At 44.3% G+C, this 16,830-nt stretch overlaps 1 protein-coding gene across 1 annotated transcript in view; it reads left to right on the top strand.

The window, feature by feature from the left end:
* Positions 1-3,933: 3,933 nt before the first annotated feature.
* The window catches only part of LOC120789866 (histone-lysine N-methyltransferase 2C-like), a 78,830-nt gene continuing 65,933 nt past the window's right edge, over positions 3,934-16,830 (top strand). Inside the window, 6 exon segments of the mRNA XM_040126956.1 lie at positions 3,934-4,414; positions 9,742-9,972; positions 13,165-13,244; positions 14,457-15,168; positions 15,464-15,643; positions 15,840-15,862. Coding sequence (XP_039982890.1) covers positions 9,743-9,972; positions 13,165-13,244; positions 14,457-15,168; positions 15,464-15,643; positions 15,840-15,862 — 1,225 coding nt within the window. The 5' untranslated portion in view covers positions 3,934-4,414; position 9,742.

Raw genomic sequence — 16,830 nt, 5'->3', positions numbered from 1 at the left:
CTGGCGGTCTGGAGGTGGATGTTTTGTTCGTGGACACTGACTACAGTCTGGACATGTTACGACTGGTCAGCATCCTGGACAGCAGACTGAACGCAGGTACACACGCACACGCAAATAGTCATAAGTATGCTCATTAGTTAGGTTAAATGTCTTTCTTTTACGTCCATATTAAAGCGATCTTACATTTTAGGTCTCCGAGGAGTAAAAACACACACAGGACATCATGCATCACATCTCTGAGTCACATGAAGTATTCAGTATCTCTGCCAGCTGAGGAGGTGTTGTTTCGATTTATTTGGTACTATTACTGCATTTGACAGTTGTTTCTGCAGTAGAAACATTCTGGGACAGCTGCCTTCTCCTTTCCGTGACAAGCTACAAGCCAAGTCGTTTTCACCGTGCAGTCTAATTTTAATTCTGCTGATCGACTCAGACTGTGCTGAGGACTCAGAAATGTTAGCGTTTCTTTGAGCTCTGTTTACAGTCACAAATCTTTCCGTCGCTCATAGATGATATTTCTGACTATTGTTCATCTGGAAAGCCTGTTAACCACTCCCAACCATGAGTGACCATTTCAAACATAATATAAAAACTAGGCCTGTAGTCTCCCAATCGATTGGTTGGTTTGATACACTCTCTACTACAGTCTACTGCTCAGACTCTGAGAACAGAGAAATCATCAGGATGTAATGAAATTTTGCAACCTGTGAGGGGCGCTGCCATCTACCACATCTGTCAATGAATTACACCAGAATATAAATCTCTCCTTCTCTTTGTCTAGCTCTCACTACCAACTCGCCCTCAGCCGGTTCAGATGAGGCGGTGTTGCGTTCATGTCTGGCTCGCCTCCTGGTCGTCCACTGCTCCTCCTCCTCCCAGCTCCTCCTAACCCTCCACTCCCTGGAGACCTCCTTCTCGTCGCGGCCCGGCCTGGCGCTCCTCCTAATCGACAGCATCTCCGCTTTCTATTGGCTGGACCGCTGTGAGGGCGGGGCCAGCCTAGCCAAGCAGGACGAGAAGCTCAGCAAGTGTTCAGAACTTCTGGGCCAACTGCTGAGGTGGTTATTCATCAATTATGAGGTTCTAGAGGTCCATTAGGAGGTTCCAGTGGACCGTTGGGAGGTTCTAGTGGTCCAGTAGTTAGTTCTAGTGAGCCTTTGGGAGATTCAAAGGTTCCATTAGGTGTTTTTACTGGGCGGTTAGGTGATTTACGTGGTCCTTTATGTGTTCTAGAAGTCCCTTTAGTCCCTTTAGTGGGTACCTATTAGGTTGTCCTCATCATCACTGAGGAGATTCTATGGGTCTTTTATGTGGTTGGGCAGTTTTTGTGGTTATTGAGAAAGTACTAATGGTCCTTTATGTAGTTCTAGTGGTCATTAAGGAAGTTGTAGTCCTTAGTGAGGAGGTTCTAGAGATCCTTTAATTGGTATTAGTGGTAATTGAAGAAGATGTGGAGGTTATTAAGTAGGTTATTATGTCCTTTAGGAGGTTCTTATGGTCCAGTAGGTGGTTCATGGAGTCACTGAGGAAGTTCTCGAGGTCCAGTAGTTGTTTCTGGGGTTTCGTTCAGGTGGTTGGGTTTTGTGGCCATTGAAAAGGTTCTGATGTCTATTAAGAAGTTCTATGGGTCTTTAGATGGTTGGTTGTAGTGGTTATTTTGTTGGTTCTGTTAGTCAGTGAGGGGTGTTATAGTGGTCCTTTTAATTTTGGGGGTCCTTTAGGTAGGTCTCAGGACTTTAAGGAGGTTTAAGTGGACCATAAGTAGAATCGGTGGTTCTACAGGTGGTGGAATAGACAGCTATTCATCCTTCTTGCAGAGTTCCTCACAGAACTGAGGCTGGTGGTGGAACTACACCTCACAGTCAGAATCAGTAAATACTTACCAGCTTTGACCCAATTTGATCTGTGGCTCCTCCTCCCAGGGATTACAGAATCACGGTCTTCGCCACCTGCCACGCCATCAGGAGGAACTACAGAGGACCCTCCTCCTCCTCCTCTGAGTCCGAACGGCCATACCTCTGTCGCCCATGGCAACGGCTGGTGACCCACCGGCTTCTGTGCTCCCGGCAGGAAGCTTCTAACAACGTGGCTGCCACAGCAGGAGGCAGCAAGGAACAGAGGAGCCGGCAGGTCTTCACCGTCCACTGCACCTCCTCCTCGTCCTCTTGCTCCTCCTCGGGGATGAAGGCTTACAGGAGCAGCTCCTTCTATGTGACAGTCGGAGGAGTGGAGTTTATCTGAAGTCCTCCTCCTCCTTTCATCAGTGATGTTTTTGTTTTTGATGTTTTGATGAAAACGTATTTCGTTATATTTTATGGTTAATGAATAGATACATTTGTCGGACTTCAATAAATGTTTGTTGTAATAAAGGAGGTGTTTTATTGATTTTTTTTTACTGCATAGCTTGTTCTCAGTTGAATCAGTTGAATAGATAACAACTTTTTTTGATACTGGTACCTCCATTTGTGATTTAGAACAAGATGAAAAGAAAATACTTGCTACTTGAAGCTGTTCTGGAGTCTTTAATACAAAGGTACCTTACTAAGACTGTGCAGTATATGTTAAGTTTTACTGTCATTTGTTACTGTCATACATTATTAGGATTGAAGGAGGTTCTAAGAGTCCTTTTTTTAGGTTCTTGTGAAGAGGTTCCAGAGGTCCTTAAGGTGTTCATAGTGGTTATTGGGAAAGTTCTTGTGGTTACTTAGGTGGCTCAAGTGATCCTTAATGAGGTTCCAACTGTCATTTATGAAGTTCTTTAGGTGGTTTTTGTTGTCATTGGGGAGGATGTAGTGGTCATTCAGGAAGTTCCAGGGGTCACCTAGGAGGTTCTAGAGTTCCTTAAGGTCCTCAAGGTAGTTCTTGTGGTTACCGAAGAGGTTCTGGGGGGGCATCTAGGATGTTCCAGAGTTCCTCTGGTCATTGAGGAGGTTCTAAGGGTTATTTAGGTGGCTCAAGTGAACCTTCTTGTGGTTCCAATTGCACTTTAGGAGCTGCCAGAGGTCCTTAAGGTGGTTCCTGTGGTATTTGAGGTTATCATGGTTATATAGGAGGTTCTACAGATCGTTAAGGTAATTTATGTGGTCATTGAGGAGGTTATAGCAGTCTTTGGGGATAATCTACAGGTCCTTTAGAAGGTTTTAGAGGTCCTTAATGCGGTTGTTATGGGTCATCTAGGAAGCTCTAACGGTCCTCAAGGTAGTTCTTGTGGTAATTTAAGAGGTTCTAGAGGTCCCTAAGGTAGGCCTTGTGGTCACTGAGGAGATTCTAGAGATCCTTAAGATAGTTCAAGAAGTCCTTAAGGTAGCTCCTGTGGTCACTGAGGAGGTTTTCAGGGGTCATTTGAGTGGCTCAACTGATCTTTCATCTAGTTTTGGTGGACCTTGAGGTTGTTATAATGGTCATATAGAAGGTTCTAGAGATCCTTGACGTGGCTTGCATGGTCACCGAGGAGGTTCTATGGGTCATTTAGAAGTTTTTAGAGGTCCTTAATGTGGTTCTAGTGCTCCCTCAAAGGGGTTTTTGTGGTCAGTGACATGTTCTTGTGGTCATTCAAGAAGTTTTAGGGGCCATCTACGAGGTTCTAGAGATCCTAAAGGTGATTCTTGTAGTCATTTAGAAGGTTCTACATGTCATCAAGATAGTTCTTGTGGTGATATAGGTTCTCATTGTCATTAAGGAGGTTCTTGAGATGCTTAATGCTGTGTATGAATAATTTCATTAAAAAAAAGTTTAAACGTTGTATGTTAATTATTAACTGATAAACAATGATATAATGTTTAAAGGCTGTGTGTTATTTAATAATTATAAAATAATAGTAAAATGTTGTGTTCGTTATTTGGTCCCGGTTCGGGGCACGTGCAGTAGCGGTCCGGATCCTTGCAGATCCAGTCCGGGGCTTCAGGTCTGATGACAGACTGCTTCACCAGAGCAGCCCTCCAGTAGATCCCTCCGCGGGGTCAGGCACACTTTTTACACAACACAAACAAATTAACCGAGTGTGACGCAGACACAGACAGAGCTACACCCTTTAAACCCTCACTCCGGCTGAACGTCGCCTTTATCCGGGTGTAAAAGATAAACTCTGCCCGGTAAACGGTTCTGCTCCGGTACGGTAGTAAATGTTTTCTGGGACCTACTTCTCCTGCTGGCGCTGACAGGCGGTGCTACGGTCGCTCCCAAACATGGCCTCCATGACGGAGCGACCGCTTCAACTTTAATTTTTCGCCAATTTTCAGCTGAAAACCGTCTTTTTTTCGTTCCACGGTCAACGGGAATGCTTCGTCGGACAATCTTATCATGCCAGACTTGTGAAACAGATGTTATCTTTCGGAGAAGTTCGCTGTTGGGTTTAAACAGATCGGTTTAAGTTGGCTGGAAAACTGGAGAGGAAAAAGAGAATTGCATCAAATCAGTAAGGACGCCTTTTCTGTCTTCTGTCGACACCTGTGCAGGTTTGCTCCTCCGTTTTTCGTCAGGTTCCTGCGTTAACTTGACGCCAGTCATCAAGATTTAAAGTGGGGGGCGAATAAGCGCGCCGTGAAGCCGGGATGCGCTCGTTTCTGGTGCGCGCTAACAGCTAGCCTGCCAGCTAATGCTAATGCTAACAGAGAGGTGATCAGTCAACTGGGCGGTCCGAGGAAGCTAACGGCTAGCAGCTAACTGCTCTGTTTCTGCAGCTCAGCCTCTTGCACACAACAAGTACAGTTAATTCATCAGAATTACAATGTACATGTTAGCCGGTTCTACACAGGCTCCAGTTAAATTAGGCAGGTAAAGGTAAATCATGTGAGAGGATTTAATTAGCGTGGGAACAGCTGAACCTCAACACTTATCACATTTTAATTGTAGTAACGGTCCAGTGCAGTCATTCATGATAACAAAACCGTACCTGTTTTGTACCTGTGTATCAAAGTAAACTCCCAGTGCGCACCGGCCAGTGCACGTGTGTGTCAATGGTGATTATTTTCATCATCGATCAGTCTGCAGATTATTAACCAGTTGGGTTACAAACTGTCAAAATACAGCGAAAGTAGCCTGTTGTAATTCCCCAAAGCCGAAGACGATGTGTTCAGATTGTTTTATTCAAAGAGTTCAAAGCGTAATCGTATTCCGTTTATAATCAGATGTGAAAGAAAAGCACCAAGTTATCACATTAGAGATGCGTCAACCTGCACATAGTTGGAATTTTCGCTCGAAAAATAACTGAAATGATTAATCGATTGTCAGAATAGTTGCAGATTAAATTTCTGTCGATCAGTCATTTAATGTTGCAGCTGTAGTTAATGGTAAGGTGGAACTCCACTTTGTTTTTCTCGTGTAATCGACCATTACACTACAGTCAGAGAAAAGAAGCATCCATCTAACGTGTCCGTTAGATGGATGGAAATCAAGTGGAACACAACAACAGAAGTGTGGGAGACACTTAAAAACTGATGGTGGTAACTAGCATCTTTAATAGTATCAGAATCATGCAGTCTGAATGTTAAAACAAAAGTAAACATGATGGCCTCAAGTAAAGCCGGAGGCATTCATCTGATAACAGTTTATGTCCATTTTTAAGCAACAATACTAAACATTTGATGGTCCCAGCTTCTCGATTGTGAGGATTTGCCACTTCCTCCACTTTTATGTTGTAGTAAACTGAATATTGTTGGATGTTGGACTGTTGGTCAAACACAAAAAGCTGTTTGAAGATGTCACCTTGGGGTCTTGGAGATTATTATGTTTGTTTTTCACTATTTTCTATTGTTTTACAGACCAAACAATTGATTGATTGAAAAAATAATGAAAATAATGGTTAGTTACAGCAATAATGTCAAGGAATTCACACGTCCATGTGTGCCCATAGGTTTTTAGGGTCTGCGATTGCAGTATTTTTTTTGCTGTAAAGATTTTATTTATTTAGTCACAATACCAAATAATACAGACAGACAAAGAAACATGGAAACAATGGCAACAAAGTTCCCCACCTCTCCCACTAAGGAACCCCTGCTCCCACCACCATGCCAATGCTGGTCTGGATAAAGCCTAATGGGAATAATATAAGCTCTGCACAAAATTTGATGCTGAAATGTATCTGACACATTTCAGGACCTGCAGAGTTTCTGTATTAGCTTGTGTTTTCTGTATTTCCAGTCCATGCTTTGTGTGTGTTGTCAAGGTGGTGGATGTGTTTCTTAATTGCTTGTGTTAATGCAAGTGGCATTGTGTTGAGCTCTGTCAGCTGCCGTACTTTAGTGACCAATACTGCTCACACTTTTTCTACAAGTTGCAGACGAGGATTTAAGGGCAGCGACGAGATCCAGACTGGAGTTCCCCCAGACCTTGTCCCGTCTTCTAGTGGACACTTGTCCTCATGCTGCGCCCAGTTGGGGCTCTGTAGTGGCAGGTAGCGGGGGCTGTGGTGATGGGGTTTTAAACCATCGTCATTAGTGCTGCAACAATTGTTTAGTTCATTGACAGATAAATGACCAAGAACTGTTTTGATAATTGAATAATCGTCTGTGGCTTTTTTTAAATTTAAGCAAACAAGTCAAACATTTTCTGGTTCCAGCTTCACATGTGAGGACTTGACCGAATCTCTTTGGGTTTCAGTCAGACAAAACAAGACATCTGAAGGTGTCCACTTGGCCTTTCTTCACAATTTTCTGAGATTTTCCTTACCATGATTGATTGTTTTTAATTGAGTAAATAATCTGCAGATTAATCAATAATTAAAATAATTGTTAGTTGCAGTCCTAAAAGATTTTCTTTAGTAACTGATCTGTAATTCTTTTCTCACAAGATCTCAGAGTGATGATGACCTGCATGAATACTCTGCCCTGCAGCATGGAAACACAGAGTATTTGTTTTCTAATAATCATAATAATCATACTAATCATAATAATAATCATAATAGCAGTCTTTTGTCACCAGACTGACGGTGCGCTGTGAAAACAAAAATCTAGAAATAAAATGCTGAGAAAAAACCACAAAATAAGCACTATCAAGACGGCAGGGGTCAATGGTCACTGATGTTTTCTGTTTACTCACTGGCTGCTGGGAGGGAGTGTGCTGTGATTGGCTGGTTGAGCTGCATGTCATGATGATTGACATGTTGTCAGTGGGTCACGGGGTCACACTGGTCTACTCCAGTCCACTTTACTGGAGTCTAATGGATTCTGCTGCACTCTGAGCTCTAGCTTTATCTCAGGATCTGTCCGTAGTACTGATGTGGTCTCAGTCTCGGTGTGATTTCAGACCTATAGTGTGTTTTGTTCTGGTCTGAATCAGTGGATGAGTTTGGTTTCTCTTAACACAGAAGAAACACTAGATTGAAGCGGAAAGCACCAGGTAAATCCAGGTGAGGAGGTCCTCCCCCTCATTGGTTAGAAGTGTCCCTCAAATCAACAGGGCAGCTACAGATGTGGATTTTCAGGTCGTCATGTAATACACTTTATGGCTGCGGCTAATGAGTGTTTTCATTTTCGATTCATTCTGAAGATTATTTTCTTGATTAATTTGGTTAATTGAGAAGCTGTTACTATTTACTGACATTTTACAGATTAAAGCAAAGCGTCAAAGCTGACGTCTTCAGATGTCTCGTTTTGTCCAACCAACCGTCCAGAACCCAAAGAGATTTCATTTATAACGATATTAAACAGAGAAACGCAGCAAATCTTTATATTAGAGAAGCTGAAAACAGCATTTTTTGGAGTTTTTGCTTGAAAAATGACATCAAAATAGTTGAGTAGCTTATAATCATTGCAGCTCCGATATACTTTATTACTGATTACTGTTTTTTTTGACAATTATGCAACTTTCTTAGACTAAAGGATTAATGGAAAAAATACTGGGCATCTTACATGATAATGAAAATAATCAGGGGTCACTTTCATTCATCCCTTTATAGATTTTTTTTTTTAATCCAGAACAAGTTGCAGGTTAAAGTGGACTAATAACACACTGTTGTTGTTGAATGAATCTAACATACTGAAAAAATAGGCTAGCCTCTACATTTGAACAGAATATCCGGTGTTCTGATCAATAAATCAATATGTAGTCCTCAAATATAATTCAACTAGAGCCGAATGAATGAATCTGCGACTATTCGGATAATCAATCAATCGTTTAAGTCATTTTCTCTCTCACGGATGAGCAGGTGTAGTGAATGGGTGGATAAGTAAAAATGACTTGAATTCACTGCCAGCAGCTTCATTTTTGGTTCTCTCAGTCTTTAATTGCAGTTACTGAATCTCTTTGGGTACTGGACAAAACAGGACCTTTGAAGATGTCACCTGAGACTTGGTTGTCTGTCATCTTATAGAGCAAACAATTAATCAGTTAATTGATAACAATAATTGCATTGGGGTGAATGCAGCATTTTTAGAAAGTTGTCTTGGTCTTGTAGCATCATGTTTTTTTTTCTTGCGCCTGAAGGCTCACAAGCCGTAGATACTAAATGATCAGGCCAGACCAGACCAGACCAGATCAGACCCCCACTCATTCCCCAGCTATCGGCGTGGAACTGTAGATTTCACTCCTTCACATCCCAGCATGCAAAGCTCATCTGGCTGCAGGGGCTCAAACTTGCAGAGACCCCCTCCCACCTTAGTCAGTCGGATGGAGGTCAGATCACGTTCCACCACAAACAAACTGCTCCATGATTTGTTTGTGACCTGACCCAGACCACTTCGTCTAAAGGGTCTCCGTCTGGTGCGAGTAGGACTGCTGTGTTCAGATTAGCTCGTCCAAATTGGACTAAATTCAGCTTTGCTTGCCTCACTATGATTACAGACAAGTGTCTGTAATCATATTCGTCTCTATGGGACGCAGCAGTCACCTGTATGTTTTTTACTGAGGTGGTGGTTTGCAGCGGTGTTGAGCTGGGCTCTCTTAGACTGACAGGTGTCTTGGACATAATGTAGTCCAGTACAACACGTCTGTGACAACAAAGACTGAACATTATAATCCTTCTAAATGCAGAATTTGTGACAGATCTGTTGTATTGAATAGCATTTAGATTGCATGGGTGAACCCTCTGAAGTGACCGGGGGGTGTGTACCGTGATATAGGAAACAGTGATGGATCTGATTATGGATAAAAGAACTTGACAATACAACCAGAGATATTAAAGGGAGAGATAAGAATCTCTGACTGTAGACACATCAACACAGTGTAGGGCGTCATGTTGCCTCCGAAGTAAGTTTAACTTTACATATTGACCTGGTGGACTGGTATTTTAATGTCAGTAGGTTTGTTCTAACCACTTTCACTAAGCGACTTCCTGGGGCCTGATAGCAGCTGAGTATCAACTCTGACAGTAAGAGTCCAGTAAAGAAACGCAGGAGAGTGTCAGTCAACAATGCTGCTACGGTAGTCAGCAAGATCATCAGCTGAATTAAAAACCAGACTTAAAAAAATGAATGAATCATTTTTTATCCATCCGTCCTTTTTCTGCTGCCTATCCAGGTCCAGGTCATGTTAATTTAATTATACCGTCAGGAATTAATGGTACAGCTAACGTACACTGAAAAGATGTGATAATATAATAAAAAAACAATTTAAGGTATACAGTTACATATCGTCACTACTGGTTTTCTACAATACTTTAATACTTTGACTGGGACGACCAAGACGGATATAAATGTCCTTCCATTTGGTATTAAAAGGGTCGTAGATAGTCTTAAATTTAACTTGGTGAACCTGCAGAAAACCTGGGACCAAATCTAACCCCCTCCTTCCCTGGTTCTTACCCAGAATGCCATCTGAGGCCCAGTCTCAGGAGCCTCGGGACAGAGGACCGCCCCCTCCCGTCACTCGGGCCGGACGCAGTGCTCAGCTGGCCAAAGCCGCCGCTACGAGCCCGGCCCCCGAGAGGCGGCCTCGTGGGCGACCTCGGAAAGATGGGGGCAGCGGCCGCTCTGCGCCTCCCGCCCCACCTCCTCCTCCTCCGCCTCCTCCTCCACCACCTCCCAAATCCAGGAAGAAGTAAGTCTGACTGATGAGTGTGAGTGTTGAGTGTCTGGATGTCAGTGAACCAGTGGGGGCGTTGATGACCAGGGGAAAAACATGGACCAAGATGAATAAATATGATTTATGTCAGGAAAATAAACAAACAAGAGTTTGCTGATGCCACTGTGCCGACCTTTATTTCACTAACACTTAACCTGGATCATTCTGGATTAGTTGCTTCCCTTATTATTATTAATGTTTGATTAAAAATTCTGGGGTGGGGGGACGTGAACTTTCTTCTGCTTCTGCAGGGGGGCTAGCCAGAAAACGTTTGAGAACCGCTGCTGTAATCCGACCACAGAATCCTCCACATGAGTCCTGCAGGGCTGAGACCAGGCAGTGTTTACATTGTGCGTCCGATTTCTTGAACATCATGTAAACCAGAAACCCGGTCTCTGGAATCAGAGCAGAGGTGCTGAGAGACCTGATGTGTCGTTCGTGTATGCAAACATTCTAAGGGCTGTTAGGTGCGTGTTCTTGAGCCTACAGTTAGTACACAACTGTGTCCCACGTCAGAAAAATACCAACAAACAGTAGACTTCACCCAGTGCTCTCTCTGCGTTCTTCTTCTAACACTGCTATGAAGCAGTTTACAGATCTAAGCGTATCCCAGAGTTCACTGCGGTCTCCAGCTAGAGGTAGTGCATCAGTTAGCTGGTGACGTGATGATTGTGACGGGACGTCCTCGTTAACCAGTGAGCGCTTGACTATTCACAAACACTGCAAGTGTGAGTGTTGGGACAGACCCAAACACAACTGACTGTAGTGTTAACTGCTGTTGACTGTCTAAGTGATCAGGGTAAAATCCTGCACTCATGTCCTGTAATGCATAGGTGTTACCATGGTAACCAAATGATTTACATACATCCTCCATACAGATTGATTGTAAAATTGACACCTGAACAGTTCATGAAGAGCAGATGGATTTATTAGTAGTTGGGCTTTTGAGGTCATGCTAAAACCACATCCTAAAGCACCACGGTTGGTCCCTGTGCTTTCAGACCACAGGCACATGACGAGTTTATCTGATGGGTGTCTGCGTCTGCAGATGTCAGTGTGTTCACGTTTTGTGTGAGTGTCTGAATTCTGACTGTAAATTTATTCTATATTTATTCTGTACATATAGCCCCTAAAAGGTCTAAAAAAGTTGTGATCATGATGTGTGCAGCACTTTGTGCTGATAATTCTACAGTGCAGTGTGCTGCATTTAAGAGCTGCAAGCCTGTCAGTCACTGCGTTTTAGTGGCCAGTATGGTTGGCCCTTACCTGCATGGAAGCATCTGGGTTCCAGTCGTCTTTCTGCACTAACTCACTCACTGGTTTGTGATTGAGAAAGGGGATTCAGGGTCTGTCCTCCCAGTTGTCACTGGTGCACGTGACATGGAGCTACTGATCAAAGGGTTGGGGATTCATAGCATTTTATAAACCACTAAGGAGTGCCCTGGTTTAAAGAATTTGGGGACCCCTGGTCTAAACAGCTGGTTCACTCATTAAATACTTTAAACCTCTGCTTGTTTTCCCCGAAGTTTAAATCAACTGGATGGAATTAATCATCGGTCGGTCATAAATAGAAGCAACAGATGAATTAGCTCCAACCATCCTCTCTCTCAGACACAAGCTGAGGGAGGAGTGTGTGTGTGTGTGTGTGTGTGTGTGTGTGTGTGTGTGTGTGTGTGTGTGTGTGTGTGTGTGTGTGTGTGTGTGTGTGTGTGTGTGTGTGTGTGTGTTCTGGTGAGAGAGTTGAGTTGAAGAGGAAGTGGTTAAGCTGCATGCTGGGTAATGAACAGCAAGGAGGACGAGTCCAGCGGGAGGTGTGTACTTGATGCAGTCAGCTCCTGGTTTTACCTCCTGTTTCACTCACACTCACTCTCTCTCTCTCTCTCTCACTCTCTCTCTCTCACTCTCTCACACACACACACACACACACACACACACACACACACACACACTGCTGGAAGTACCTTTAAACACGCACTCTCTGAAGCGGTGCATGTGTGACTTCCTTTCTGGTGGTGTTTGTTGTACAACCTGGTGCAATTGTTTTCCAACAGTAAATGTTTGTGTCAGTTTTCATTATCACTTAATCTGCTGAGTACTTTCTCCAATAATCAATGAATTGTTCCAAAAATGGTAAAAAAAAAAAATGCTCAGGGTAGTAAGAAAAAAGGAGACTTTATTGAGAAGGAGAAAGAAGGAGCACAAACACCGGAAGGATACACTTAAAGCTTGTGAATATTTTAACTGGACCTCTGTGAAAACAGCCAGGAGATCCAGGAAGAACACCACCACTGTGGGTGGTGAAGAAAAGAACGAACACATCATCATCATCATCATCATCATCCCATATGAGGCTGGAGTATCTGAGAAACTCGGGAGGATCGTCACCAAGTACCGCATCCCTGTGTTTTTCAAACCTTAGCAATACACTGACAGAAACTGGTCCATCCCAAAGACCACACACCCAAAAAAAAAAGAAAAGTAAAGTGCAGAGGAGTAGAAGTAGAAAGCAGAAAAATGGTGACATGAGTGAGAGTTGAGGAAGGAGGAGGAGAAACAAAAAGCTACGTGGAAAATAGACTTTCACCCTCTATACACACGATGAGGAAACACAAGAGACACATGTATGTTTGAACACACACACACAGCGATCGATGCGTTATGCAGCGTGTGCCTGCTGTCTCTCTGAATGCCGGTTTCTGAATGAGTGTATATTATTGTTGTTATTATGTGCAGTAGTAGATATTGCGCGCTGCCTGGTGACTTACAGCAGGTCGGTCTGCACTTCAATGCTTCTGACGTGTTTATTTCTGTTCGGTGCTTGCGCACAGAGCTCACAGAAAAATAACCGATTACCGGCTGTATTAGTGTTGTGAGACTGTGTGTTATGAACAATGACAAACGGGTAGAGACGGGATGAAAAAGAGCTGTCTTGTATAGAAATATTACCGTTGTCACATGCCTTTTAATGAACTTAATCAGCTTTCATGACAGCAGACTGGTGAACCTGGTCTTTGACTCTGATCACACTGAGGAGGACAGTCTAGACCTGCTCTATATGAAAACTGCCCTGAGAGAACCTCTGTTATGATTTGGTGCTATATAAATAACAGAATTGATGAACTGACCAAGTGTGTGCGTGTTTGTGTGTGCGCGCGCGCGTGTGTGCAGGGGGCGGAGTCGAGGCCGAGCCCAGGTAGAGGACGAAGAGAGCATGGATGCCACGGAGAAGAAACCCCCTCATAAGACAGGTGTGTACGATGACGGAGAGTGTGTAGAAATCAAACATACATTCATTCAAATGTCTGACTGTTGGTTTGCACTGGCTCTGAGCTCTGTGGGTGTGTTTTTGTCGTTGTCAACAAAGTTCAGTCTGCTCTTGTGTGTGGGTGTGTGTGTGTGTTGAGTCATGAGTCCGTTTATTTAAACCTTTCCTACCCTGCTGATCTCGTTACCATCTCACTCTTGTCCAACCTTGATTCAAACCATCAGGACTTTATTTTAAATTCTAATGGAAAATTCAAAGTGTCTACAGATCCCAAGCCTGCCATGTTGATTTTACTGTGATGGGATGATGCAGCTTTAATGAGATATCCCTCTCACTGTTAGACTGAACGTTTGCCACCACTCTGTTCCTTCGTGTTTCACTGGGGCTGGGAATCATTTGAAAACAATAACCTAGGATGTTGTTTATGATTCATTACTTTGAGGAATATTAAAATGTTTTCTACAAGCTCCGAAATAAGATGACCTTTTTAAATGCATCTGTAGTCTCAAGCAGCTGCACGAGAACGTTGTCTGATAAAATGCAGTCTAAAACGCAAGAATTCAATCAAGTCGTGTTATGACATGGAGCAAGGGTCTCCCGGGCCAGGAGTCAAACCGCGGACGTTGTGGTTACCTGGTATGTGATTTAACCATTAGTCCACCAGGGCAAAAGTTTGGGCAGCCTGCTGCTTGTAAAACACTCAGAACTTCATGAGCTCGTTAGGACCTGTAGGGCGGGTGAGGAACTGTTATTAGGAATTATCAGCTGAAGATAAATTCTCCTAAAAACGTGGACTTTGCTTGGGGGTGTCCAAACCATCGCATACAACTGTACATGTCCGCTAGGAAACTGTCACGCTTGTCACACCACAGTGTGAAGAATCTAGAAGAAAGCTGGAAACAGAAATCAGTTTTATCCCAGTCACAGTAAACACACCACTACATCTGTGAAGCAAACACAGATTTACCAACATAAATCACAGACAATGAAAAAAAGGAGCGTTATTAAGTTTCCTTCTCTGCTTGAGGATCCGTGCGTCATGTGGGGCCGAATGGGGTCAAGACGCTGCCGCTGTGTGTGGGCTTCCGTAGACCACAATGTCTGGTCTACCCGGCTTTAATCTAGTTTTTTATAAAATAGTTAGTTCTGTGGTTCAGATTTATGTTGGTGGTTTTTGTGTGTTTCTGGTCCACAGAGATGAAGGAGGTGAAGGACGCAAAGGAGAAGACAACAGGACGCCGTCGATCCACCTCCAGGAGGAAATCTAACCCTAACCCAGAACCAGAACCTGATCCTGATCCTGATCCTGATCCTGATCCTGATCCCCACCCCGACCCCGACCCTGAACCCAACCAGGACAGGCTCAGTCCAGAACCTAAGCTGGACCCTGACCCTGGTCCCCCTCACCCTGACCGCACAATCCCTGAGTCCAGCCCAGAACTGGCTCCCAGTGCTGAGGAGGACAGAACCAGCACTGCGCCTGCTGCCGCCATCCAGGCCACCAGTCCCAGACAAGCTTCCACTCCTGGGGAAGAACCTCAAGTCAGCCCACTTCATGCCTCCCCGTCCCCGTCCCTGGACCGTAGCTTGATTCACAGCCCCACCTCCAGCCCCAGACCAGCTACTGATCCTGTGAAGGAGGACCGGCCCAGCCCGATCCTCAGCCCTGCCCCCATGGAGGTGGAATGCAGTCCTGGCATTGTTCCTATGGAGACAGAGGGCGGTGCGGTGAGTCCTGGGGCCAGTCCCATGGAGCAGAGTCCCACTCTGAGTCCCTGCTCCAGTCCTCCGGGTTCTCCCTGCCCCCGGTTGGAGGACGATGACTTGCTGTCCCCTCTGTTCCAACGGTCCCTGTCAGAGGACTCTGGGGGCTCGCCCACCCCCAGCCTGGGACACACCAAAAAGCGGTGAGACTCTGTGTGTGTGTGTGTGTGTGTGTGTGTGTGTGTGTGTGTGTGTGTGTGTGTGTGTGTGTGTGTGTGTGTGTGTGTGTCTACACATTGTGAGGACCAGTTTGACTTTTAGACCAGACATTTAGTCTGGTCCTCACACCTTCAAAGGGCTGTTTGAGAGTTCAGACCTGGTTTCAGGGTTCAGGTTAGAACCAGGTTTAGGATAGGGTAAGGGGTTGGGGAGTGCATCATGTCTGTGTGTGTCCTCACAAAGATATAAGTACAAATGTGTGTGTCTCTTGCCCCGCAGTCTGAAGCAGTGTGCCTTCTGTTACCGTGGTGACGAGCCTCCGCTGGGCCAGGGCCGCCTGGTGGTGTTCGGCCCGACGCCCGGCTACATCCCCCTCCACATCCTCAACCGCCGCGCCTCCTCTGACCGAGACAGTGACTGCCATGACCACTGCTACCGTGGCAACCAGGCCCCTCCATCGTAAGTGACTAATTTCCTGTTTATACACTTTCCAAATAAAGGCCAAACCAACCACAAAAGACTTTATATTACCATAAAAAGAACTGCGTTGTTCAAATGGGTTAAAAATAGATCTCAGATCTTTGTTTTACTGTATCAATTAACTGCTGTGTGTGTGTGTGTGTGTGTGCGTGTGCGTGTGCGTGTGCGCGTGTAGGTGCAGCAGTCCAGAGCAGTGTGGTGAGTACTCTCCGTTCATGCTACCTGATAGGGGTGGGAAATCTGGACTGCAGTCCTCTGGTGAGATGTTTCTGAAACCAATGAAGTGGTGGTTACGCATTACACAACGCCATAGCAACAGCATCAAAAGAAGCATCTGAAGACAGTGCACAGACCATGCAGAGCAGCAGGAAACAGCAAAACATTAGCACAGTAATACAGCAACCATATCCACCGTTCCAGACATGGAGCCACGCACCAACATAAAGCAACAACACACAGCTGAGCAACATTTTCTGACACATGCAGACCTGCAGAGCAGGAGCAAGACACGAGGGAAACACTACAGTCATAATGCTGATCTTGATGAAACGGGAAAAGGCAAAGTTACAAGCGATCAACTTCGCTGTGTATCAAACCTTTCACTCCTGGTTTTAGATCACTGAACAGAAATATACAATGGTCACGGTCTGAGTGAAAGAACAGAAGTGTGTTAGAGTACGCTTTTAAATCCTCTGTCTGTGGAGGAATCATAAAGAAAGTCTGAATGAAAATTTAAAAATTCAAAGTCTTCTGCTTTTGGGTGATTTATCTGCTATACTTTTTCCACTATTACACCTGTGGTTAGAGGTGGTGATATTAATAATACAGTTATATTTAAAACGACACAGATACGATCACCGGGGGCAGGAAACACTTTGAGCTGCTACCCCGTCTTAAAGAAAGTTTTATAATCATGTTAAAAATTGGATAATTATCTTTTTATACAGCGGCGTAGCTTCACTTTTAACAACGAAAAATGTCTTTCCTCTTTAAAATGTCCAGGAGCGGCTGTTTGAGTCTTGACGATCGCGTTATTATGTGACATACAAACCACTGTACAGAGGTCACTAATGAGCGTGGATGAAGTCAACGGTTATAGTAGAATATATTCCAGCCATAACTTGTATCTAAAACTGGGTTTGATGTGATTTTAAAAATGTAAGGAT

Source organism: Xiphias gladius, chromosome 5, assembly GCF_016859285.1.
Source record: "Xiphias gladius isolate SHS-SW01 ecotype Sanya breed wild chromosome 5, ASM1685928v1, whole genome shotgun sequence".
Taxonomy (NCBI): domain Eukaryota; kingdom Metazoa; phylum Chordata; class Actinopteri; order Istiophoriformes; family Xiphiidae; genus Xiphias; species Xiphias gladius.
Note: the sequence above shows the minus strand (reverse complement) of the source record. Positions and strands in the feature narration are given on the sequence as shown.